The sequence below is a fragment of the Teleopsis dalmanni genome, chromosome 1 (assembly GCF_002237135.1).
Source record: "Teleopsis dalmanni isolate 2A chromosome 1, ASM223713v2, whole genome shotgun sequence".
In the NCBI taxonomy this organism is placed as follows: domain Eukaryota; kingdom Metazoa; phylum Arthropoda; class Insecta; order Diptera; family Diopsidae; genus Teleopsis; species Teleopsis dalmanni.
Window position 1 is genome coordinate 69,240,947 of NC_051846.1, and position 27,520 is coordinate 69,268,466.

Sequence of the window (27,520 nt, forward strand, 5' to 3'; positions counted from 1 at the left end):
GGCAGTATGAACACTTTCGAAATTAACTTAATTTCATTTTTACGAAATTAACGAAATTTGGCTGTCTGAACATAGTATTAGTGTCTTTCTACAGTTCAGCTGTTATTTCTTTAAAGTTTACATATACAACATATCACATATATTTCAAATTTCGATCAATTCCTTTTTGGGAAACTTTTTTTAAGGTTTGCATTCGACATTTTTCGCCTTAAACAAGCTGATAAAAAGCTCATTTACATGAAATATATACTTTTTATGGTAAATAATCCCCATTAGTGGATATAATGAGCAAAACCGCCTAAATGAGACAGTGTGAATATGCTATTAGATATTATATGTATGTATGGTACTTCTATAAATTGTAATTCATAAACAATCGTGGAGTAACATTAGCATGACTTTCTACGTATTACATTGCTATATTAGGTTCTATACATAAAAAAGAATATATAAATCATGCAACAAATAATGCCTCTACAAACAGAATAGTATTGAAATTTGCCAATTAGAAATAAAAATATAATTAATTAATTCAATTATTCTATAGCTGATTTATGATTTTGTTCTAATATAAACACAGCAAGTGAATTTGTTAATAAAACTTTTAGAACAAGTTAACAAAATTTCAGAAAAATGTACCAACATAAAAAAGTCAAGTACGGCTTTGGGTCCGTTGGTTAAGGTGCGCTGACTCTGAGCTTCAAATTTGACTGGGCAGTCAATTTCTAAAATTTTTTTTACAAATAATTAAATGTGAGAATTATTTCCAAGACCACTATAATGATGAGCAATACTCGATGGCAGTACTCGAAACTGCTGCATGCTCAGCCAAATATTCAATTAATTGAAATATAAAAAATAATTTTTGTTGTTCACTACTTTTCGAAAAACTACTTTTTCTTTATGGAATATTCATTTATTAAAATATATAAATTAATTTAAAATCATAATAAAAATTTTCGAATATATATTTTTATATTTTTTTGTACCTAATATTTTTGTTTAGGTTTAATACATTATGAAAATGTTATAAAATATATGCGTTGAAAAGTTTGTGTACTAATTGAAATCTTTTGTTTTACTAGCAGTCTGGCAACACTCTTTTTTAATATTATTCTTACTTTTGTCTCTCTCACAATTCGTTTTCAATTATTCTTCGTTTGACAGTCGTAGAACTCTTGTGGAAAAACAATAACAAGAATTAATTGAAATGTTATAAATCCAAATATGTGGTTAAATAAATTTTACTTAAATATTCTAATAATAAATGCTAAAAATGTAAAATAAATACCAGAAAATAATGTTATTGGAAATTTACGTAAGTTAAAAATAAATGTGCGTGCGGGGTGTATATTTTATATGGTTCGGTTAGCTTTAAGTAAAGCAGATTTTGCAAAAAAAAAAAATCAATGCAGTCCAATTGAATTATGGCTTGGCTGTACATATTTTCTATTAAATGATTTTATTGCAATGTTTTTTTAAATAAAAACGTAAGAATATAATGTGAAAGCTGAAGAGCAGTGCCGGCGTCGGTAAGCAAATATTAAAATGTGTTCTATATGTGGTGCGGGCTATGCAATCTGTTTCTGGTGTGAGCATTCGAAAGGATGAAAATTGGTGGTGGCATTTATTTTAAAAAAATTATTATTAATTCATTACACAAAATAATAATATTTCTAAGTTTTTATGTACACATTGTTGTGTTTTTGTTATTTATGTATTTAAACTGGTTCTTATTTTTTAAGAGATATACGCTTGTGTTAAATCAAAAAGTTTTAATTTATTATTTGTGGTATTTATTAATAAAATGTGTCTGGTTGGTTTTCATGTAGACTCATATAGACTTTTTCAACGTGGTCTTATTAGAATTACTATACAGTGATTTTCTGATTAGAATTAAGGTGACAATTCTTATTAGGATAATGTTTTATAATTTAATTTCTAATATGATTTTATATTTAAAAGAGTTTCGAATTTACTGTGATTTAAAGTAAATTTGTCTGCAATATTTTCTTTTAGCTTTATAGGAAACTTTTTTTATTTAAAAAATTGTTCAAATTGTTTTTAATTTCTTCTTCGTTTATCTACATAAGTTTATGCAGCTAAGCTGCCTCCTCGTTCTTGGACTAAGCAGTCATCTTCTGCATTTATACTATTTAGTTAAGAAAGTCCTTACATATGGCTTAGTAGTCATTATTAGTTTGTAGTTTAGTATAAAAATTGTTAAAAAAACCTTACAAATAAATCCTCATTAAATTATTTAAAATATAAATATAAAAGTAAAGACTCGGGTAACATTAGTTTTAAAATACACATATTAGTGGTATTTTCTAATATAAATTAATATTTATTTATTTATTTGTAAGTTAACTTTAAAATTAATGTTAAAGTTAACTAAGAATAAGGAACTGGACTGTTAGGTCATTCGTCCTATAAATTAACCCATTAAGTACAAGGCAATGTTAGACTTGAAATTTTACGGTGAATTTTCTATAGTAAATAGTAAAATAAAACAAGTTTAAGTAAATGAGAAATGTTTAAAATTTATTTAAAATATTACTCTCACTTTCTTTTTACCTCAAAAATATAAAATATTCTTTGAACATTAAAAATATTCGCAAGTATGGCAAAAAACAGCAATTTGCTGGCCTATGCTAGCCTGTATTGGCCGAAATGTATACAAAACAACAACACTATGTTCTCTATCTCGGCCAGTACAGGTATACTATCACACACATCGGCCAGTAAAAAAAAGTGTTATCAACGCAATAAGCGAACAATTCCTCTTAATTTTGTGTTAATTTTAATTTTCAATCTAATTTAATTATTTATTTTTATACAAAATGTAATTTGCTTGCATTCTGCTATTTTTGCTAATTGTCAAGACATAACCCTTGACATATTACAATAGTGATACCAAGGGCTCACGTGGCCAATATAGGCCAGCATGTATTTTTTTCCATACTTGCGAGCCTTCAAAAAGGCCTAATATAATTTTTTATCTAGATATGAATTTATAACTTTAAATAATTAGCGCTTATAAGTATGCTATAAAAATTTGTCGTAATCATTCGGGTTGGGGAAAAATAATTTTTTTTGTTAAGCGCATCTTACACAGTCAAACTGAATGAATGATTTAATAATTTTTAATAAAAATGCTTTTGTTTATACATGTATATCGATTAACCGCTTAATACAATATCAAAATATTTTAATATTTCAACGTTAAGCTCAGTAAGGCAGTTTACTAAAGCTTAATAAAAACAACCAAAATTCTAAAAAGGTAAACTTCTAAAAATTAGGCGCGAGTTAGGTTAGAGTAGATATGATGCGCATATCATCCATACCTTTTCCACAATTATGATCCTGATTATTTAAGAATAAAACAGACATTCTTTTACCTAAAAGATCAAAATGTGTGCGAGAAAACTCAGAAATTTAAACTTTCTACAAAGAATCTTGCGCCCTTGGTGGTCCTAGAAATATCCAATAACGATCTGTGGGTTAGAATGAGTAAAATTAGAGCAACACAAGAAAATCTTGAAAAATAAATGGTTTTCATTTGCAACAGAATAATAAAAAATTCTAATCTTCTTAACAGATAAGCTTCTAAAAAATATGCACAGCAAGCTCAATAGAGATGTGATGTGCTTTCCTTATCCTCTTCACAATTATGATAGTGCATATTAAAGAACCTGTATCGTAGTTGCAAATATACCTTCAAGCTTAATTTTGTACTGATTAGTGTTATGAGACAACTCAGGAACTCATATCGATCTGTAGGCTAAACTAGAGCAACAGAAAAAATCTAAAAAAGTAAATGAGCCTGTATAGTACACATTTTTAGAAGACCAAACAGCAATGTTGCTTGACATACACTAAGATAGAATCCATATCGAGAAACCATGCGAATTGGAACATGCAAATTATTTATAAAACCACACCGTTAAGTATTTTTATAATTTAGTTCGAATTAAATTGAGACCAGAGGCTCTATGCTCCACCTAGAAGACAGAATCACAGAATCACAAATTTAGAAAAGCAAATGAGGCTATATAGTACACAGTCTTAGAAGATCAAGCAAAAATATTGCTTGGCATACATAGAGGAAAAACTCATATGGTTCTAGGCAGTCAAGTGAGTTGACTATAACTTAGAGGAAAACAGCGAATTGAAACATGGAAATTTTTTTAAAAACGATACTGTCAGCTATTCCCATAACTTAGTTCGAATAAAATTGAATGCTGTATGCTCCGTCTATGAATATAGAATCACGTTCATAAAACAGTTTATAGTATACTAGAATTATTCTAGGTATAGTGCCCGTAAATTGTCACTTTAACCCGGACTTTGAACCGTCTGAACACCACTTATTTAGGTATCTGCAAAACTCAGTCGGTAAAAGATTGTCTCATTGAAGACACACTGAAAATAGTAACTTCTATAAGCAAGCCATAAAAGTTTTACACCGATGGAATTATGAAGTTACCAGAAAAATGGCTAAAGGTTATAAATAATAATGCCCGAAAAGTCGTCGATACTTTTAATATCATCCAAAATTTCTGGCTGATAAACATAGTTGGAGTACTAGAAATAATTCATCGAGTAGTTAATACACTTTTAACCTACTTCTATTCAGCACTTAAAAGATATTAAATTTTTTTTTAAATATTTTTATATCTTAAGAAGATTATTCTTACATCATATAAATAAAATAAAATAAGATAAATCTCATAAGCATTAGTTAGAAATAAGTCACGAATAACATTTAATAGTAATTATATTTCATCACAATTCAATTGTTCCTACATTCATAGTGCCACATTAAATGCGCCGGAGTAGTTTTTCAACCTCAGTCTACGTAATCCTTGCCTTATCTTCCTCTGTGTGGCCTCAATTAAATCCAAATGTGCTTTTTTGTTTACCCAAGAGTGGAAAAGTGTGTACTGGCTGTGCTCTGTTTAATGTTTGCTTGTGCTGAATAAATATGTATGTTTTATCAGTGAAGTGACAACGTGGTTGATAAAACAGTTAATATAACAACGAAAATCAACAGAGGCGATAAGAGAAGAGTTACTGTTTCGATGCATTAAGACGGAGGCGATTCGCTTCGAAATAGTTTTCATTTGTGCAAAGAAACGAAAGACTTCAATTTGAGTTTGTGCTCGAAATTTTTTTCTACATTTTTTGTGCATTTTTTATTAAAATTCTTTATTTTTATTTTAAATAATTTACGATTTGACACGTGTGTTTATTGGTTTGTTGTGCACATAAAATTGTTTTATTTAAAATTCTCGATTTTTGCTGTTCTTATCAGTGTAACGAATTGCAGTTATTATGTGACTTAAGTGACACGTCAACCGGATTGACATTTCGGCGAAATAATTTGTCATGAAAAACTTCAATCAAACTACGATAAACAAAGCTTTTTGTGAGGTGTAAAAAAAAAATGTCAGTACTATAATATATACAAGGTAAAGGTTATAAGGAAATAATTAAACGACACACAGTAGTCGCTCCCTTTAATTATATTTTTCATCATTTTATACTTTAAAAAATATCAAAAATGTTCTGCTTTCTGACTGCGTCATATGCTTATGACATTATATGAGATATTCCAGCTTACCGTTTAGTAAGAGTCGTCCCCTCTTATCTTATCAGAGTAAACAATTTCATTACTGTTTATGCTACATTAATCTATTACATTTGTTGATTTTTTAATTAAAATTTTATAGTATTTAGTAATAATAATTCTGTTTTCAGTTCTCTTTCTTCTTTTAAACATGCTTTATTGCTGTTTACTGTATTCTAATTTATATAATATTATACAATACAAACAGAATGGTATTGAAATGTAATAATTACAAAAAAAGTATGATTAATTAAATCAAATATTCTACAGCTGGTTTATGATTTCGTTTTAATATAAACACACCAAGTGAATTTGTTAAAACTTTCACAACAAATTAATAAAACTTCAGAAAAATGTGCGAACATAAAAGTCAAGTACGGCTTTGGGTCAGTTGGCTAAGGTGTGCTTACTCTGAGTTTCAAATTTGGCAGGGCAGAGTACGATTCCTGGTTTTTGCAGTCTCAAAAAATTAATTACAAATAATTAAATACAAGAATTATTTCCAAGACCACTGATGAAGGGTGTTTGGCAATACTCGAAATTGCTGTATGGTCAGCCAAAAATACAATTAATTAAAATAATATAAAATAAATAATTGTTGTTGTAGTACACTACTGTTCGAAAAATCTCTTTATAAAATATTTCATTTAATTTGTAGCAAATAATAGAAATTTTGTTAAATAATTTTATTCCAATTTGATTTTGCTTTGTTTACTTAGTTAGCTTTTAAAAAGTGTGGTAAAATTAAGCAATTGCTTTATCGTGTAATGAATGTTAATATTAGATGAGATCTAATTATTAGAGAAGTTGTGGAAAGCTATAGTGAAAAGAATTAGCTGTGTCTTCATCGATTAGCTAAAATTATTTATAGACTTGATGCCCATGTAATTTGTTCGTTTACTAGTAGATACGTATATAATTAAACTTCCATAACTCAAAATTTTATAACACGAACTATCTATAACTTAAACTAAATAGAGTGCCAAAGGGTTTAGAGAGCAAGTTATATACAATTTTTTAACTCGAAGTCTGTATAAGTAGAGTTATGGAAGTTTTACTGTATATATAAGAGTATATATATATATATATATATATATAAAGAATTAGCTGTTGCTTTGCCGTCTAATGAAAAATAATAACATATCTGAAGCGTCGATATTAGTTACCTTAAAATAACTAAAATCTTAGCTGAATTGAATAATCAAAATTATAACATCTGAAGCTTCTGTTATTTCGTTTCTGTCAACATCATATCCCTATTTTTTTTTGTCTTTGGTGAAAAAAATAGAATGTGTGATACATATACTCACAGTGTGATACATATACTCACTAAAATCACCATTAGGAATGAATGGAAAAGATTCCCATATCGTTATAATGCTATAATAACCAATTACGAGTATACGTCGGTCTGTGAACCACATAGTATAAGAAATGTATCTGGCAATGATAGTCTTTACAATATATAAAGGTAAAATATTGCCAGATTATTCTTATTTTTATTAATTAATTTTTGTATAACATAAAACAATTGAGTCGTAGAGCTCTTCCTTCTGCTTAAGTACCATGTGAACGATGTTTTGTGAATACACACACAGAGATAAAACTCAGAATAAAACTTTTGAAGTCAACATGTGCAAATAATACAAATTATCCTTGAAGATCAATGCTTGTGATGTTTGCGAGTATGGCTCTATATATTAAGTTGGATTTAATCTAACCGATCAATAAATAAGCTTATTTGTCCGGGTATAGATGGAACATTAGCATAAGGACAATGCAACTAAGTAAGTTATTAATTTATATTAATAATAATAATCCTTATCATAATCCTTGCTACATCTGCATGCCTCTGTACTATCTGTATATTGATATGTAGTGGAGTGCATATAGTTGTTCCAAATAACTGCCTTTACTAAAATTCGTCATCAAATAGACCTAATTCCCGGGCAGGTATCGTATCGTTTTTAATTATAAAACTGTTCAGATCATTATATGTTATAAATTATATTACAATAGATACATTTTATGCGTATTGGGATACTTATTTGACCATGTAATGCTGATGGTTTTAAATCTTCTGATTATGATTATGACTTATTCACATATTTCCGCCAAATCGGAAAAGAATTGGCTCGAAAGATTGCAAATATTTTACTGAGCTTGTGGTGAGTTTTTTAAATGTTTGTATATCTAATATTATTCTACTAATATAATTCTGCTAATATTATTCTACTAATATTATTAGTTTCCTGTTGGTTTAATTAGTTGTTATGAAGAATATTTTTCATTTTGGGATTTTGTTTTGATTTTCGGAGATCTACGCTTGACGGAAGTTCGTAAAGCTCTGATTGGATTGTCCTAAAAATTTGTGTTTTCTTTGACTTGGTAATGACTGCAAGAAAAGTTTTTTTCATTGTAACGTTATGAAAGAAGAAAGAAAGCTATACCGATGTATTTAAAGTACATCTATTATTAAGTACATCTCATTATTTAAATAAATGAGATTTGTTGATACAAAACAAAAATGTGAGAAAATATATTAATCTATTAATATATCTCTTTCATGAACACTTTACAGTTAAGACTTTTTGAGCGACTACTCGTAAGTCAATTTTGATTCGTTTTAGAGCACAAACCGACCAAAATGGGTTAAGTTCTTCTGGATAATGATAAAAATGGATGAAAATTTGTTTTAAAAAAATCACGCATTTAAAAGGGATTTGCTCTCAACAGCCGTGTTTGTTAGGGGAATTTTCATTGCTGTAATTGTATATGCATGTATAATGTATATCGTATATATTCATAGTTCTTGGATTATAAAATACTGGTTTTTATACAAAAACCCAAATACTTTACCAACAACCCTTTTATCATCGTTTAAGGTTTTCTTTAAACGAAGTTACTTTTATCAAAATTTACCACTGCAAAAATGTGCTTCCATTGAATTGAAGTAAAAACACAAAGTTAAACAAAAGACTTCAACGTGTCGCAAACTTAATTTGCATTTTGACAGTTTTTTTGTTTAAATTTTTTGCTTATTTTGCATTTTTGCTCAAATTACGGAATAAAATTTCCAAACAACAGTAAATTTATTTTTGTTCGAATTTAAAATTCTTAAAATTTTGCTTACGAAATCAGTTTTTCCTTCTTGTTTGACTTTTTGGCATATATTTGCACTTTTAAGTGCAAAAGATTTTTTTTTTTTGATTTTGATTGTTTTATTATTTATTTCTAGTTGTAATATCATGAAATTACAATATTTTGCAGTTTTTTTAATATATGTTTTAACATATACATAAGGCTTATTGCCTTATAATGCTAGACAATTAAGCAAACTATATTAGAGTTAAGATAAGTCATTCATTATTTTATATTAACGCAAGTCGAATTTTATCATCACCATGCTTAGCTTTTCTATTCCATTTTTTAAACCAGCCCCAACCAGTCGTTCATATGTTTTGGACTGTTTCCTAGAGAGAGAGAGAGAGAGAGTCCAAAACATATAAAAAATATTTAATGTGTATTCAAAGTATTTTACAAGGACTAATTGTGTACTAGTACTAGCATATCCACAATATATTAGTATCCATATACTAGCAATATATATAACACTATTATATTCTTACCAGAATATAATATACTAGCAATATATATAACATTATTATATTCTTACCAGAATATTATATCGTTTAAATCGAAAATAAAATATATAATTAACCGACGAGTGGTAGTAGCTTGAACCGTTAGCGGTCCACTTACTAGCGTTTAAGAAACCCTGGTTAAAATAAAAAGAAATATGAACTAGTAACGTTATAAACAGATTCTGTTTGAAGTAGTATCCCAATTGCAATATAACTTTTCATAAATAAAACAAATTTTTATCTGTCGTTACCCTTGTACTTCTTTAAGACTAATTGATCATAGTAATTGATCTTAACTCTATGTGTGAAGCCTTTTAGGTGACTTAATTGATTAATAGATTAATAGACAAATCTATAAAGACAGTGTGCAGCAGGACTTAGAAGAAATGAACATAAGAAATTGGAAAATAAAAGCAAAAAAAAACAGAGAATAATGAAAGACTTTTGTTAAACAGGCTTAGATCCTACATTGACTATATAATCACTAATAATGATGATGATATATCCATATATCTTATATATTCTTAGTTATATTTGTAATTCTACTTCATTGACCAATTTCAAAAACATTTTAGATTCTCCAATATTATAAAATTTCTTTATGTTTTGGTAATTCTTATCGTATTCAATATCTAACATAACATAATCTAAAAAAGTGAATTAAAATAATAAAATAGAGCAAAAGTTTAATTAGGAAATTTGATTAACATATAAAAACTCTAGACCACCTTATAAAAGAAATAAAAAGTATGTTGAGTAATTTTCCCCTGACTTATTGTGTATGGAAATCTTTTATATTCTAATTTAACTCATGCATAATGCATTTTTGATACATTTAGGTTTACATTAACAAAAGTATTTGAATATTTATTATTGACATAATATATCGGCGTATATATAATTATTTTAACACTTTAAAACCAAAAGTTTAAAACCAAAGAACTATCAATTTTTTTTTATTGTTGCTTTATATATATGCTATATTGGAAATCATTCATTAGTAAATCATTAAGATACTCGTCTTCAATAAAATAGTTTACCTTAAGAAAATCTTGTCTCAAACAGCTTTAATAACTCAGAAATAGTTATGTCAAATACCTTAGTCGTAGTCTTACTCGAATAAGCTAATAATCTTATAATCTATTAAACTATTTTAATTTGTAAAATAGTTTTTTAAAAAAAAAATTAAACTTCCATAACTCAAGTACCCTTTTGCAAAGAAAAAGTTCGACTTATGGAGACTTTGAGTTAAAGAATTACTTTGTAATTATATGTAATTTGCTCTCTAAACCGCGTTGCACTATATTTAGTTCGGTTTATGGAAGTTTAACTGTATTTAATAATTTTTTCTAAAAATCTTATTAATCCTAAAACGTTTGATAATGTTATTTTTGCTTGTACAGTCTGGCACAAAATAAGTTAAAGTTCCAAAAACGGTGAAAATACCACGGTTGGTGAAAATATAGGTTATGCTATGTGTTTGACTAATTTTATATAGGGACACATTATGAGCTATTTGTATCTTTTGAACCAATGATTGACTTGAATCTGCCGCCTGTAATAATTGTGTTAAAATAAGAATTTTAAAAATAGGTCAGAATTATTCAAGGGGAAAAATATGGTTTTTCATCATGTTAACATAAGGCCCCAACGTTAAATACATAAGTATAAGAGAATAAGAAAACTTTGCGTGGACATTGTAGTCCTTTCTCTTATTTCATGGGAAGATTATCATTTATTATATTATATATTATTTTTTTTTTTTTTATTTTTTTTTTTTTATTTTTTACATATATTTTTTTATTTTTTTCTTCTGAATTTCCAAAATTTGTAAGTTTTTATTGCGATTCTTATTTGATTGACATATGTTCTTCATTGGTTTAGACAGAATGAAGTACATGTGGGCAGTGTTTCTACAATTTACTAAATTTTCGTATTATATTGCACTATATATACTATATAGTACATATCTCCACTATATACTATATACAATGGCTGAATATGCCATTGCCGTACTTTGTTCTGTATTGTTTCGTTATATTTTAAGTAAAATTAGGTTTTTTTGCTTTAGTAGTTTTGTTTTGCTTTAAACTTAAAATTTATATTTTGGACAATATTTTTTCCACCTAAGATGTCACTCATCATATTTTCTTCTTTATTGTGTGTCATAAAAAATAAATATATTCTTTGTAAAATTTTGTTATTCGCGTAATTCTCTGTTTTCCAATTAATGTCATTTCAGTTGGGAATTCAACACAAAGCAAAGTATATTGTAAGCTAAATCCATTTAATAATATCCACATTTGCTGTCAGCATTGGTCATCGACTAAAGCTTCCAATTAATTGCATTCAATTTAGAAATTCAGTGAGACGATCAGGCATTAAAAATGTTAATGGGTGAGGGCTCATTCAAGCGTTTGTTTTTAATTTTCCAATTACGCCTTCGAGGAAGTTTATGAATCGAACTTCAGTCTATTGGCATGCACAAAACTATAATTGCTTTTCTCGGTACACTTGGAAAACTAAGAACATTTTCATTTGCTAAAATTTTTAATTTTTTTGTTTTTATAATCTGTGACGATCGCGGTATGACATTGCTAGTTTCGTTTAGAACTGGGAGCGTCGCTCGCAGCTCATAAACTAATGAACCAATAACACACGCTGCGTACTGCAAGCGGCCGCAGTAGACGTCACCGATCGTCAACATTTTCGAACTTTAGTGGGCTTTGGACGACGTAGTCGTTGCATGCATGCGCTCATAACAACGTTCTTTCAACCCTCTTCCAAATAATAAAATGTATTTACAATAACAGCTCAAACAATGCAATTATAACGACACTCTAAGCCAGCGAGAGTGGAAGAGCGTGGAAGGGAAACATCTGTTGACCAGATGCCTACATATCGTTTATGTTTGTTTAAATGTATCTGCTCTGCTTTTCAATTTTAGTGAAAAGCAACACAAAATACAATTTTTATCAGCAATGTTTGCTGTTTTGTGTTTTGCTTTGCATGACATTTTCTCTCCAGTGGTGTTGTTCTATGCATGCTCTTGTTCCCCTTTTTGTCGTTTTATTTTGAATCTTGGAAATGTGTTTTTCAGTTTAAGTCTAATAGTCGGTTTGATTCATACTTGGAATCGGGGAGCTCGTCCGTGATTTATTTCGAATTTAGTGCTGTGCCTTGTGATGAGCTCGAAACTAGAACTGCGAGTGTATAAATTCGTTAATTCGAAATGTGAATGCGTCCGGCAGTAGTGGCAGACGTTGTACATGCGTTTCCGTGCTAAATTAGAAAAAAAAGTCATTAAAAATTCGGTTCTATGAAAAAAAATTTGCTAAAATTTGATTATAGCAAACAAAGGTAATGAATGAATAATTTGAAATTTAGATTATTTATCGCTGGGCCATGAATTGGTAATGAAAATCGTGACATTGCATAGTTTGTGCCCTAAGCACAGTTTCGCAGATCGTTTTTCGTAATTTAAGCTTAATTTCAAACAATTACGATTATTCAATTAAAAATATTAAATTAAACATGTGCGTGTTTGTTATGTTTTCGAAATTAGAAACGTTAAAAATATGTGAAAATCTTTCATTCAATAATTAATCAACTTTCCGATATTTCATTTTCATTTTAAATACTGCACCTATTTTTATTGCATTAGTATATTAATGAATATATATGCAATTATAACTTTATATAAAAGTGCCAAATGCTTGTATTATTTCATATAAAGAACATCACTCTTAAACGTTCTCGTTGCTTGTAATAACACAAATTTTTGGATCTATAAATATATTTTAGAATTATGGACTTACTTAAGTTGCTTTAATTTATAATTTTTTTTAATTCCTTAATTTAACTGACAGCTAACAAACCATTAAGATATAAACAAGACAAAACAAAACTCTACTATATATATTGGTCAATGCTTTTAAGTTCATTCTTAAAGTTAAGGTGCGTAATCCCTTTAATAAAACAATAAACATTTGAATAAAATAAACTGAAACTTTCAACTGAGTTTTATGAAACTTTAAGTGTTAAATCTAAAAAATATTCTAATAAAAAAATAAAACAAAAATAAAAAATAAATTGTCTTTAGTCTAAGTTTGCAAAGGGGAATCTGCAAAATAAGATCAGGATTATCTACACTTTTTTTTGATATACAACTATGTTTCTATACTAATAAATATCACAACAAAACTTTAAACAGAGCATAAAAATGTACTATACTACTAAATCAGTTCTGGTCTTTGTCAATATAAGTTTTGGACAAATCTTCATATATTTTGTTCCAATAAATATCACAACAAAACTTTTATTTTAGGCCAATGATATACAAAAAATTTTTTATATTAAATAAGTTTTGGTCTTTTTTTAGTAGAAGTTTTAGATTACTTATAAAACATTCTATTTTTTTTTAGCATTAGATAATAATTTTTTGGAGTAGTTGTAATAATTTTAATACATATACATAAATTTCATGTTTTCTTTCTTAATCGTAATAACCATCATTATCGTCTATATTTATCCTTACAACATAGCATGAATTTTGAATTCTTCATATATCATATTTCTCGTTTCTTCTTTATTCTTGGCTATACTTCTCTAATTTTTTTTACGTCATCTTAAATATAGTCTTATCAATGCTCTATATGAGCATTTTCAGTTGCTTTACGCATGTGATGCTGTCATATGTTCTTAAAATAAAGCCAATTCATTGTTGCACTTTGATAAATTAACAATATCTTTCGTCAAATCTAAAAACTTCTCGTTATATTCAATTGAGACAACCTCATTTTAAGGCAAAAAAATTGTCCACGCTTTGGTTTTTTAAAAAACTTAAGATAGACGTTGTGATAAGGAATCACAACCAAATTTTGGATTCGTATGAGAGCTTATGTTTAACCATTTTAAACATCTGTAGTTTGCATATTCTTGACTATTCTTCCAAACTTCTTTGGATGTATTCTCTCTGGTTACTCAGATAAATATTGTTATAAATACTTCGATGCACTAAAAATAGGAATTGCTTTGAGTCTGTATGGTTTCACTTTAAAGTTCTTTTGACTATTTCTGCTATTGTTTCTGTTTTTTTTTTGCCACATGTCAGTAATCGTAAACACAAAACATATAACTACTATTTCTATGTTTATAAAAACTTCTGTATAAGCAATTGTCAAAAATAATTACAAAGATAGAGTGTCCCCTTATTTTATTTCTAACCTTATTTTTAAATCTTCGTAGAACTCTTTTCATCCTTGATTTTTTGGAGTATAAATAATACAATCACAAATATTCACATTTTCAGGAAATTATTAGGAAGAGGTTTGCTTATGTGAAAATAACACCTCAATCATATAATAGAAAGTAGAGATGATAGGTACCAGAGTGGCAGAATACTACAACCTTGATCATTTTTACTGTCCACATTAGGTAATGCTATTGGGCCTTTAATTCCATTAGATATGATTATCTTAAAATAAATAAATATATATATATAAATAAGTAAGCGATTATGGTTTTCTAGATCTTTGGTGTTTATTTATATTATTTATTTAATTATTTCAATTGATACTGATAGGAAGGTTACTAATGCTATTGGGCCTTTAATTCCATTAGATATAATTATCTTAAAAGAAATAAATATATATATATAAATAAGTAAGCGATTACGGTTTTCTAGAGTTTTGGCGTTTATTTATATTATTTATTTAATTATTTCAATTGATACTGATAGGAAGGTTACCGTTAAAAGATAACGGTGTAGGGCTACGTTTAAAGACTCTTGTTCCCCAAATAAATGTCGTTAAAGTACAACATCTTTGAATTTAAAAAGATGTCGTAGCGTCGCAGCGAGTCATACAAAAAACAATCAATGATAATATAGTTGTACGTAGGTCTGCTGAATTGGTCTCCATACTGCATAATTTTCTATGAGGACATGTGAAATTGCTAGTCTACTTAAGTAAAGCAGAGAAATTGGATTACTTAAAAGACTGTATATCTTTGTTTCAACTGATTAGAAATAGGAACCACATTTGCGTCTGATTCAAGTCAACTGCTGCAAACACATGTCCCAAATGATATACAAACATTAATCGCATACAATTATCTTTTTATTTAATCACTTTAATAGACAGCGTGTTTTATTTAGAAAAAACTTGCTTTAGTTTTTTTTCTCTGAAATTTAATAAGAAAATTCCATTACTAAATTATTGTACATTATAATGAAATCTTGATACGATAGGACTTTTTTTACTTGCTATCACTTCAACATTGTATGGGTATTATTTTATGATATCAGCTTATCAGCTTGTAACATTTTAGTTATCAAATTCTGGTTTTTTTAATTTTTACTTTATGTTTGCGTAATAATTCATAATGTGGTATTTACATATGGAACAAAAGATTTAAGCGACAAACTTGAACTGAGACGAGTGTTTACAATGCAAGTGGAAATTACTGAACAAATTATATACAAACTACATGGAGAACCGCAGTTAGTTATGTCAATTTTCATAAACAAAAAAAATGTTGTTCAATTTCATGTTCAGTTTTGCTGTAGCACTTAAATAATTGTTGACACAGTTGGTTTTTATTCGTAAACTAAAACATCTATCTCATTCATTAGTAATCATATGAAATAATTTAAAAAAAAAAAATTTTTATTTTAAAAATGATAAAAAATTGTTCTAAGCTCTTTTCGTGAACGTACTCAGCTGAAATAATTTTTTTTTTGTATTGTGTTTGTGCCTGCTGTACTTTTATTTACGCTTTACTTTATTTCTAATTTGAAATATTTTCTCTTTTTACAGCTTTTGACTCACAAATCATATTAATCACCCCCTGAAATACAGATACACGATCTAACTTAAAATTTAATTGAAACTGAATTTTGGTGTTGGTTGAAAATTGGTACTTTGTTTATATATAAATAATTAATAATAAACTTTTTTCATTTACTGTGGTCAAAAAATATATTTTCTAAATGCAGAATTTTTATAAACATATATATATATATATATATATATATATATATATAATCAGTATTAAGCAAAAATATATCGAAAATGTATTGTACAATATGTGTAAAAAATATTAAAAATTATTAAGAAACCACTAAAAAAATCAATATTAAAAATAAAATTTATTTGGCGTCTTCGTCTTCAAGTATTATAAAACGTATTAAGCACCATCTTCCATGCCTTTTGATAAGCTTATAAGTGATATTTGGATGCAATGGACTTGAAACACCCTCCTGGATAGTTAAATTTATATACGAAAATATAAAAAAGTCATAGGGAACAAAGTCGGATGAGTACAGTACTTGGTCCCTCACATTCATTGTATTTTTATTAAAGTGAATTTTTTCTTTATAAAAAACCTAAGAAGTTTTTTTGCATAAAAGATCTTTAACTATGTTCTACTAATTTTCTTTTGACTTACGATAAAAGATGTTTAACTATGTGTTCTAAAAGTTTTTTTTAGCAGAAATATAGGAATTTAGCTACGATACATATTTGTACATATTAATATAATATAATAATATGTTATATGTTAATATATATACAGTGGCTCCATCGCATAATCGGTCAACAACTTCTTCGATATAAATGTGGTGTAAACTTTAAAAAAATATACTAAAAATATTATTATTTTTATTTAATACTTAACATACTTATTTATCTAAATATTAAAAGAACTACATTTTTAATATTAACTGTAATTTTAACGTAAAAAATAAAACCAACAATTTTTTTCGTTCAACACTTCAGGTACCGCTAGATATTCGTCATCGATGATCTTTCTATTTATTAGGTCGCAATTATCGATAATTAAATTAAAATTCTTTTAAAGATTATGGGTGGGGTATGGCTGCTATTACCCAAAACAGCTGTATTAATTAATTAATTTAAAATGAAATGCTTGGACTTAAAAATTTCATTACTTTTATCCCCTACTATATTCTAAGACAGATTGGGGTAAGCCTGCTATATTCAAAGCAGCTGTATTAATTATATAAAAAATGTTTTATTTGATATTGTTAGATGACAAAATTCAATATATTTGAAGTGTTAATTAGAATAAAAAATAAATATTTAAATTATAAATTATCTGAGTAGTTCACTTAATTTAAAATGAATTTAAAATGAATTTAAAATGAATTTAAAATGCTTGGACTTCAAAATTTCATTCCTATTATGCCCTTTTATATTCCAAGACAGATTTCTTATTATAGGATATCTAACTTTTAAACCCATTTTAATTAAAACGAAAACTAGTAATTTTTATATAGCATTTTTTATACACATTACTTTAAATTTTCTATAAATTTCCATTACTCACTAACAATTATTTGCCTAAACCTTCTTGAGCTAGGTTTTTGATTTAAGAGGAGGTTTATGGTCACAGTTCTTTTGGAAATAATTAGTATTAACTTAAATGAATTACTTTATCATTAAAGAAAAGGCTTAATTAAAATAAAAAAAAACTTAATAATTAGTTTTGATTTTTGTATTTATTGTTATATTATCTTCAATATAACTGTCGCTGTAATTTTAAAGTGTCTTTAACTTCTTCCTCAGAACGGAGTGTTAATATAACTGATCTTAAAAACATGTGGTATAAGGCGGTTATTTATACTGTTTATAGTTTTTTGTTTAACAATAATTTTAAATAACAAATAATAAATTAAATATTTTACAACCAGTGTCCTTGTTCATGGTTCTATGTTCTTCATCAACATAACTTCTAAGATAGATTTTTGCTATAAGAAGAGCTTTTCGGTCCAGGTCGAATTAAAACGATTTTGTTGAATTTACATACATTAATACATAAATGAATAATTTTACAAAATGAACGTTTGTAAAATATATTTTTTGACTACTAAAAAATTTAAAAAAAATATCGATTTATATAAAAATCAATGAATTAATAAAACAACATTTAAAATAAAAAAGGTGAAGTAGCTTAAAGTAAATTAAAATTTTGACAAAAACTTAACTTAGAATTGCTAAAAAATTGCTTGTGGTGAAGGAAATGCAATAATTATCAAAAACAAAAAAAAAAAATAAGTTAATTAGATGTAAATATATAAACTAAAACAAGACTTTAAATTAAAATTAAATTTTACGAAATAAAAATTTTAAATAAAATATATGAAACATGGTACGTAGTCGCCGTTCCATATCGAAAGATTATGCCTCATCGTTGCTGGGTGACAGTGGCATATCACTTTCGTCTCCGCCAGCGGCACGTTTAATTCTAGATGAGAAAGAGGAGGAAGCTATTATAGAACAGCTATGTGTCACTGATGATGAAGATGATGATGCCAATGATATTGATTATAATCCCATTTGTGATGATACCAACTCACAAAAGTCTGATAATGATCAAGTTTCACCGAGTTCATCGCTGGAAGATGAAACTGAAGCAAAACTTGAATTATCTATATCGTCGTCATTATCTACATTGAGAACATCTTCTATACGAAAATCAACTAGCAAACAATCAGGAGTAGTAGCCAAAAAATCTCGCATTTCGCACATTTGTCAAATTTGTCAGAAGGAATTTGGTGGTAAAACTGATCTTAAACGTCATATACTCATTCACAGTAATGAACGTCCACACAAATGTGAACAGTGTAGCAAATGCTTTCGTCAGGCTGTCAATTTAAAGAATCACATAACGACCGTACATGAGGATAAACGCCAATTTCCATGCCAGTTGTGCCCGAAATCGTTTGCGCTTAAAGAGCGTTTGCGTCTACATATGCGTATACATTCGGGAGAGAAACCATACGTCTGCAATTTGTGTGATAAGAGTTTTGCCAGAGGTGGGCAGGTAAGTGTTGTCGTAGATGTATGTTTGTCATAGATATCTAATGCTTTGATTATTTCCAGTTAAAACAACATCAAATATCACATCATAAGAACAGTATTAAGAAGTTCGTTTGTAACAAGTGTTCCGCGAGTTTTTCATCACCTACTAACTTGCGTGTACATATGGAACGGCATGAACAGGGTCCTGATCATTTTTGTGAAATTTGCAAAGAACACTTTCCTAATGATGTCGTCTTGCGTGCTCATATTAAAAATGTACACTTTAAACTGAACCAATTTGATTGTGATGTGTGTAAAGAGACTATCGAGGATGGTGATTTGATTACGCATATGAAAACTCATAAAAATATCAAGACTCATATATGCGGAGTGTGCAATTCATGCTTTACACAAAAGTCTCAATATAATGTTCATATGCGAATGCATACTGGAGAACGTCCTTATCAGTGTCAAGTGAGTTGCATAGGTTAACAGTCTTTAAATAACTTTTAGTTTAAGCAACTGTATTTAATTTTTGTTTAAAGATTTTATTTAAAATATGTGTTTTAGTTTTATTCAGTAAGCTTGTTTTAAACTATTAGAATATTTAAAAGCCATTAAACACAAAATATGCTCATATCGTGAAGTATATATGTGGTGAATTAAATAATTAGATCTGCAAAGATGTTTGTCAGTAAGTCAGTAATCCATATTTATTGGAATTCACCATTAGTTACGTCGATTATTTTTACTTTAAATTAAACGTAAGAAAACCTAGAGAGGTAAGACAAGACAATGAATATGTATATACTCAAAGAAGAGTGAATAATCTAGAATAGAATAGGTTATAACGCGAGATCCCTAGGGGATCCACTTTAAAATAACATTGAACCCTTGACGAAGCTTAGAATTTTGCTTAGAGGGGAGGTCTTGTAATTGATCAAGATTCTCAAGAAAGAGGAATCCTAAAGTGTTGAGTCGCCGCTGTGTATGAGCTTGTAATGAACCTTTCCGCCGAGGTTTTGCTCGCCGGATCCCAGGCTTGTTACAAGAAAATTTTTTTATAACCCTGAATCTTCTCGTCGTATAGTAATTTAAAAAAACCGGGCTATTTTTAGTTTAATTAACTTATTTTTACCAAATAGATTTCTTTACAATATTTCTATTAATACTTATTTACTAACAATTATAAATATTGAAAATTACTACAATTTCTATAATGAGAAAACTGATTAGTATTAGGAATAGAATCAACGTTACCGATTAGGCTACGTTGCTTGGAATTAGCGTTACCGACTAAGCTACGTTGCTTGGAATCAGCGTTACCGACTAGGCTATGCTGGTAGGTTGGGAATCAACGTTACCGACTAGGTTACGTTGCTTGGAATTAGCGATACCGACTAGGCTATGCTGGTAGGTTGGTAATCAACGTTACCGACGAGGCTACGTTGCTTGGAATCAGCGTTACCGACTAGGCTATGCTGGTAGGTTGGGAATCAACGTACGCGACTAGGCTACGTTGCTTGGAATTAGCGTTACCGACTAGGCTATGCTGGTAGGTTGGGAATCAACGTTACCGACTAGGCTACGTTGCTTGGAATCAGCGTTACCCACTAGGCTACGTTGCTTGGAATCAGCGTTACCGACTAGGCTGTGCTGGTAGGTTGGGAATCAACGTTACCGACTAGGCTACGTTGCTTGGAATCAGCGTTGCTGACTAGGCTATGCTAGTAGGTTGGGAATCAACGTTACCGACTAGGCTACGTTGCTTGGAATTAGCGTTACCGACTAGGCTATGCTGGTAGGTTGGGATTCAACGTTACCGACTAGGCTCCGTTACTTGGAATTAGCGTTACCGACTAGGCTACGCTGGTAGGTTGGGATTCAACGTTACCGACTAGGCTTCGTTACTTGGAATTAGCGTTACCGACTAGGCTACGTTGCTTAGAATTAGCGTTACCGACTAGGCTACGTTGCTTGGAATCAGCGTTACCGACTAGGCTACGTTGGTAGGTTGGGAATCAGCGTTACCGACTAGGCTACGTTGCTTGGAATCAGCGTTACCGACTTGGCTATGCTGTTAGGTTGGGCATCAATTCCTTTTGTGCTGCGAAGTGCTCTGCTCCGTGGCCTGCGATCAAGTGCCCATGCACTTGCTGCGATGCGCACTGTTTTAAGTGCTACGACCAAGTGATGTTTGTTTGATTTTTCGTTGCCTTTTATACTGGTTACTTCTAACAAGACTTCGGTTGTTGTTATTGCGGTGTGTAGCTCAACTCGAATTCATTGCATATACCATAAAGCAAAAACACAAATTTTGTGTTTACACCCAAAGGAAAATGGTTAGTGTTGTTGATAAAGCTTACAGCCAAGGAAATTATTGATAATAGTAAATTTATTGTTGTGATGACGTCGTTGTTTATTATAGTCGTGACAAGCTGGACAAAGAAAGAGTAGATGAGAGGCACTTTAGTGAATAATCTAAATTTATATAAAAATTATATCTCAATAAATAAAAAACATAATAATATAATAAATTAAAAAAAGTAGGAAATAACTTACGATAGTAACCACAATTCTTACAAATGACCAGATTTAAATAACAATAAGTTAATGTCCTACGGCAAATCATATTAGTCATGTAGTTCACTTTTAATTAACTAAGATGACATTTAAACATTTATTATTATTATCATTTCTTATTAATAGTAAATATCCTTTCTTTAATTATAAATTAATAATTCTTTCTCAAACCATTTTAGATATGTTGGCAAACATTTGCTTACTCCAGCGTACTCAAATTGCATATTCGTGTCCATACTGGTGAAAAGCCATTCCTGTGTCAAATATGTAAAGATGAATTGGGCTTTTCACAATTGGCTCATCTGAAAACACACATGAAAAGGATACATCATCAGGATAAAGCGTATATGTGTACTACTTGCAATAAATTTTTTAAAATTAAGGCTGAATTACAATCCCATGTACAGAAATGTAACAAAAGTAAAAATGTGACGGAAGAAAGAGATACCACCGATGAGGATATGCAAACATTGTCGCACATGCGTTTCTTGGTAGCTTATCTATACAAAAAGATATCATCCAAACAGCGATTACAGCAATTGGGTTTTGAGAAGCGTCTAATTGATAATGTTCTAATAGCATCGCTTAAACTGGCTAATCGTAAAGTATGCGATGATCAGAATCTATCAGCAATCGCACGTTTACGTTTAAACGTTGAGGAGTTTCTTAATTGGATTGTGCCAGCCAAACCAATGGAGCATTTGCGCAAAGAGCAGCTATCGGTTGAAAGTACTTTAGATAAAATCGCAACGATGTATATGAAACAAAAATGATTTAGTAACCGCAGCAGTGCTGCATTCTTTTCTTGTTTTGTTTCTTTAAAATATTTATTTTATTAGTTTTGCAATATTATGTGCCATAAATTGAATTAATTTTTAGTTTCTTATATTACGTTTATATAAAATTGCCAAATTATTTTTATATTCGTGTTAATAATGAATATATATTAACACACTTTTTATCTTAGATAATCATAGTGGCTATCATAATAAAATAAATAATTTTTTGCTTGCCATTACATATTGTTCCCTAATACAAAATCCAAACCAAATATTTCTATATCCAAAGAAAAAGTTCATTACTTCAGAGAATTTTTATTTCTAAAATTAGTTTATATATTCTTCATGCCAGTAAGAGTAAAGTTATTTTCATATAGTTTTTATGTATATGCTTAGTTTATAAGTTATATCTTTAAAATGTACAAAACTGAATATATAAAAATCGAAACCATTTTTATTAAAAACATCTAAAATTATATGAGTTCAACCTACAATATCATTATTTGTTAGCGTAACACAATTTAAAAATAAAATGTATTGACGGATATTAACAATTGAATTGTCTTGTTGTGCTGAATAAGTTCATATATAGTTTCTATGTTTTTAAGAGTGTCTCTTACTATTTATTGAATAAATATTTTGTGAATATAAGCTGTAATTAACGTCCAATTTTCCAGACTACAGTGACTATTATATTTTAATAGAAACTTATTATATTTCATAACGAATAGAATAGTATTGAAATTTAACAATTAAAAATAAAAATATAATTAATTAATTAATACAATTATTCTACAGCTGGTTTATGATTTCGTTCTAATATAAACACAGCAAGTGGATTAGTTAATAAAAACTTTTACAGTAAATTAACAAAAACTCCAGCAACATGTGCGAACATAAAAGTCAAGTATGGCTTTGGGTTAGTTGGTTAAGCAGCGCTGACTCTGAGCTTCAAATTCGGCAGGGCATGAGTTTGATTCCTGCTACTGGCAGTTTCAAAAATACTTATTTACGAATAATTAAATACAAGAATTATAAATACCCACCACGGATGATGGGTATTTGGCAATACTCGAAACAGCTATATGGTCAGTCAAAAATTCAATTAATTAAAATAATATAAAAAATAAAATTTTTGTTGTTGTAGTTCACTACTGTTCGAAAAAAACAGCCTTTGAATAAATGTTTCATTATTTATTTCAAAAACATTAAAAATACTGCTTTTGTCTTTATTAAGACTTCACTACACTTCATACAGATATTTAATTGACAATTGACAATTTATGGTAGTTGTATGAAAGTTACATGAAGTATTTTTTTTATTTAAACTTCACCTAAAGTCAATGTTCATGTTATGTTGAAAGCCTAAATATAGGTGAAAGTGTTCTGAAAGTGACTAGTTTAGTAATGGCAACAAAATAATTCATTTTGGCTAGTTACAATGTCATACACGATTACAACGTTACTCACTTACTTAGTTTGTTACTCGGGACTGTAGACACTACTTATATTGTTAATAAGCAAGCAAATTGCAGCTATAGAGACAAATGCAACACACCTCCTTTATGTCATCATTAACATCAATAATAGATTGGTTTTCTTTATTTTTTTATTGCGTTACAACAATCCTGACAAACTTAATGAACTCTTTAAATAATAATCAAAAAATATGTTAAACGTTTTTCATACATTCAGTTTTATTAGCTTTACTACTAGTCACAGTAATATAGTTTTATATACATTGGATTGAGATAATGTAATTTTTATTAAATTGTAAAACGAGAAAAAATCATCAACATTATTTACCAAAGTAATTAAATAAGGTATTGTGAATGTCGAACCACATAACCATTGCCTCATTAAATTGAATTACAAACTTCTATATGTATATATAACTTATATATATATATGTACAAATTACCTAAATTATTTATAAAATCAAATAATATAAGATATAATGTAAATTATAAATTCATGGAATAAGTAACGCCCCTACAAAAGAAAGGTATTGAAGCTTATCACTTAAAAATAACTATGATTAATTAATTCAATTATTGTATAGTTGGCTTATGATTTTGTTCTAATATAACACAGCAAATGAATTTGTTGATGAACTTTCATAGCAAATTAACAAAACCCTGAATTAGAATATACAAGTTAAAGAATATACGAAAAAGCTATTAAAAACGGTAGTTTATATTAAAATGATAGTTTCTTTTATTATAACTGACATTAAAAATTAAATTTAATATAAAAGTGCTGGACAACAGCACCAAATACGGGAAAACGGCGTAGCTTCTAGCTAAAAGATCCAAAAATAGACAAAACGATCAAAAATGGTAGCTAAAACATCTTTCAAAACAGCAAAAAACGTTTAACTGACCAAAAGTGCTAGACGTCATTAGGCTTAAAATTTTCTGAAAAAAGCGCTACATGAACATTTTATTTAAAAAAAAAAATGAATTAATAAATCGAAAATATTAAATTTTATTTTCTATAAAACTTTATAATTAAATTAAACTATATATGTTGTTCTCCATATGTAGTATTTTCGTATTTAATTTTAATGGTTAAAATTATATTAAATTTTATGTTACTCTTATAATAAATTTGAGGTAGAAATTTTGTAAATTATTTTCAAATTATTTTTTTTTTTTGTTTAATTAATATTTTTCTTTTTTTTTTATAATTTGATGTTAAAAAGTCGTATGCTTGCTTACAAAAAAATAATGTTGAAATGATTTTTTCGCTTTTAGGAAAAGGCCAGTCTTATAAAAATAAAAAAATAAAATTACATTGATACTATATACTTTCAAACAAATTTAGACATATAATTTGTGAAAATGTAAAAATTTTTTACTTGTAGAAATAAAAGTCCAATTACATGTCTAGCTTATTAATCTATATTTACATTCGACAGCAATTAAATGGAATTGGTATTTGAAAGTTACATGTATTGAAAACCATCCTCTGTGTATAAAACTCTTAAATTAAGTTAGTAAATAAGTTTTATCTTGCCATAAAAGTGTAATAATTTTAACTGCACAGTATGAAAATATCAGAGAATTTGATTTTAAATTTAATTATCTATTACTTTCATTTATCTCAACGAATAAAGGCACCTCAATAAATATATATATAACATGTTGTTTGCTGAAGGTGAAAGTTTCATTTCTTTAATAGCGTAGTGTATTGACATAAGTCATATAATTTGTTTTTTGTATTTTTTAGTGGATAAAATATTTTTTAATAAGATATCCTGTGGATGACACGATCACGCACTGTAAGTATAACAGCATTACATACTCCAAAACTCTATGCTGACAATATATATTTTTTCTGACATGAAAAATGTAGCACACTAATTGCACAAATAGTATCTTTAAAAAAATTTGTTCCACAATTGTCTTATAGGCATTTCTAGAACTAACACCTCTACACATAGAGCCATAGAGTGTAGCACAATAAACGCTATATGGCGTTTTTAGAGATATAAAATATATCTCTAAAATTTGAAAGCCTTCAAGAAAATTACCTTTTTTGGCATTTTATATTTCACGGAAATTCTTAAAAGAAAAAAATGGAAAATATGGAGTTTTTACATCTACCCAATGTGTGAGTTTAATTTACCAATAGATTCAATTTAAATAATAAACCTTGTTGCAACCAGTAGCGAGGCGTCAGATTTTGGCAAGGTGTTCATAATTTGATCAAAACAGAATTCCAACTATAACGTATTCCCCCTACTCCTGAGTTTTGTCCTTTCCACAAGCAAATAGCATACAAGACCGACAAAATAATTTATTTAAATGTTCGCAGCCTATGATCCATTGGTTTTATGGTAAATAGCTGTAGGAAACCGGTGTCTTACCACAGATTTCGACATTTTCACATCAGGTACCAAATTTTTAATATCTGGAGTTGGTCTATTCATTTTATGAATTAAGACCTTTTTTCAGAAGATCGTTTGAAAAAAGATATTTGAATCAAATCTTTAATCACACCTTTATCCATTTCTAAATATTATTTTTCACTTCAAATTTCTTTAATTTTTTTCTTAATTTTTACCATTTGCTAGTATAAAATTGCAATAATGACTTTGTTTTTGGTTTATTTCCAACCTCTACATAAACGTAAGAAACTCTCATGCATTCATTTACTCTTTTACTTTGTATTTACTATACGCGGTTCAGTTTTTTAACTGAACCGTTTGCTAATATAAAACGGCAACCGTGCCTTTGATTGTATTTGCACGCTTTGTATGAACTTATGGTTCAGTTTAGTCGATTGAACCTCTTGTCAAATGTAAAGCGATTTTCGCTCAGTCATTTCTATTCTCTTTTGTATTTACTTTGCATAACATTGGAGGTTCACTTTTTTTATTGAACCGCTTGCACACATTAATTTAAGAGTTATGATTATTTTGTTTTTGTTTTCTCTTTTATTTTTATATATGTTTGTATGTTTTGTGTTTATTCACTACTGAACATAGTCACAATGTGAATGTTATTTCATTTGCATGCTTTGTAAGCAGCGCGGTGCAGTTTTTATTCTGAACCTTAGTATATTTTAAGAGGAAGTATATTTTCTCTTTTATTAATTATAAGTAATGTTGGGTGTAACTAACATATGTATGTGTGGTTTTGTTTGTATTATACGTTTTGTGTTTATGTTAATATGTTTGGAAAAGCTATTATAAAAAATGTTAAGTAGCAAAATAGCGAGATTATTTATCTAATAAAAAAAAGATCTAAAAAGGAAGCTTTGTTAAGGTGTTCACTGAACACTCTGAACCATTCGACGCCTCGCCTCTGGTTGCAACTACATCTATGGATTCATTTTTAATATAGACGTCATTCGATTTCGTCGACCAATATTTGATTTCAAATAGTTATAATAATAATAATTTGTTTATTCAGTAAAAGTCAGTGTAAAAAGCAGTCCTTCCAAAACTATCAGTTTGCAGTTAATTCTGAAAGAATAAATAGTTAATGACATCTGTTTATAAAGTGGGTCATATTATGTTATCAACTTTTTTGACCATTACTAAAATTGCCA

At 28.4% G+C, this 27,520-nt stretch overlaps 1 protein-coding gene across 3 annotated transcripts; it reads left to right on the plus strand.

The window, feature by feature from the left end:
- Positions 1 to 1,265: 1,265 nt before the first annotated feature.
- LOC119668431 (gastrula zinc finger protein XlCGF57.1) lies at positions 1,266 to 22,536 on the plus strand. Of its 3 annotated transcripts, none has more exons than XM_038077929.1 (5): positions 1,266 to 1,318; positions 16,095 to 16,194; positions 18,240 to 19,122; positions 19,182 to 19,574; positions 21,863 to 22,536. In XM_038077929.1, exons 3-5 carry the CDS (start codon positions 18,445 to 18,447, stop codon positions 22,454 to 22,456), a joined length of 1,665 nt encoding a protein of 554 aa, XP_037933857.1. In that variant the 5' UTR covers positions 1,266 to 1,318; positions 16,095 to 16,194; positions 18,240 to 18,444; the 3' UTR covers positions 22,457 to 22,536. The 3 variants fall into 3 exon arrangements, with proteins under 3 accessions (XP_037933857.1, XP_037933856.1, XP_037933858.1); XM_038077928.1 differs by having other exon boundaries at positions 1,277 to 1,532; XM_038077930.1 differs by having other exon boundaries at positions 1,277 to 1,532; positions 18,288 to 19,122.
- Positions 22,537 to 27,520: the final 4,984 nt, after the last annotated feature.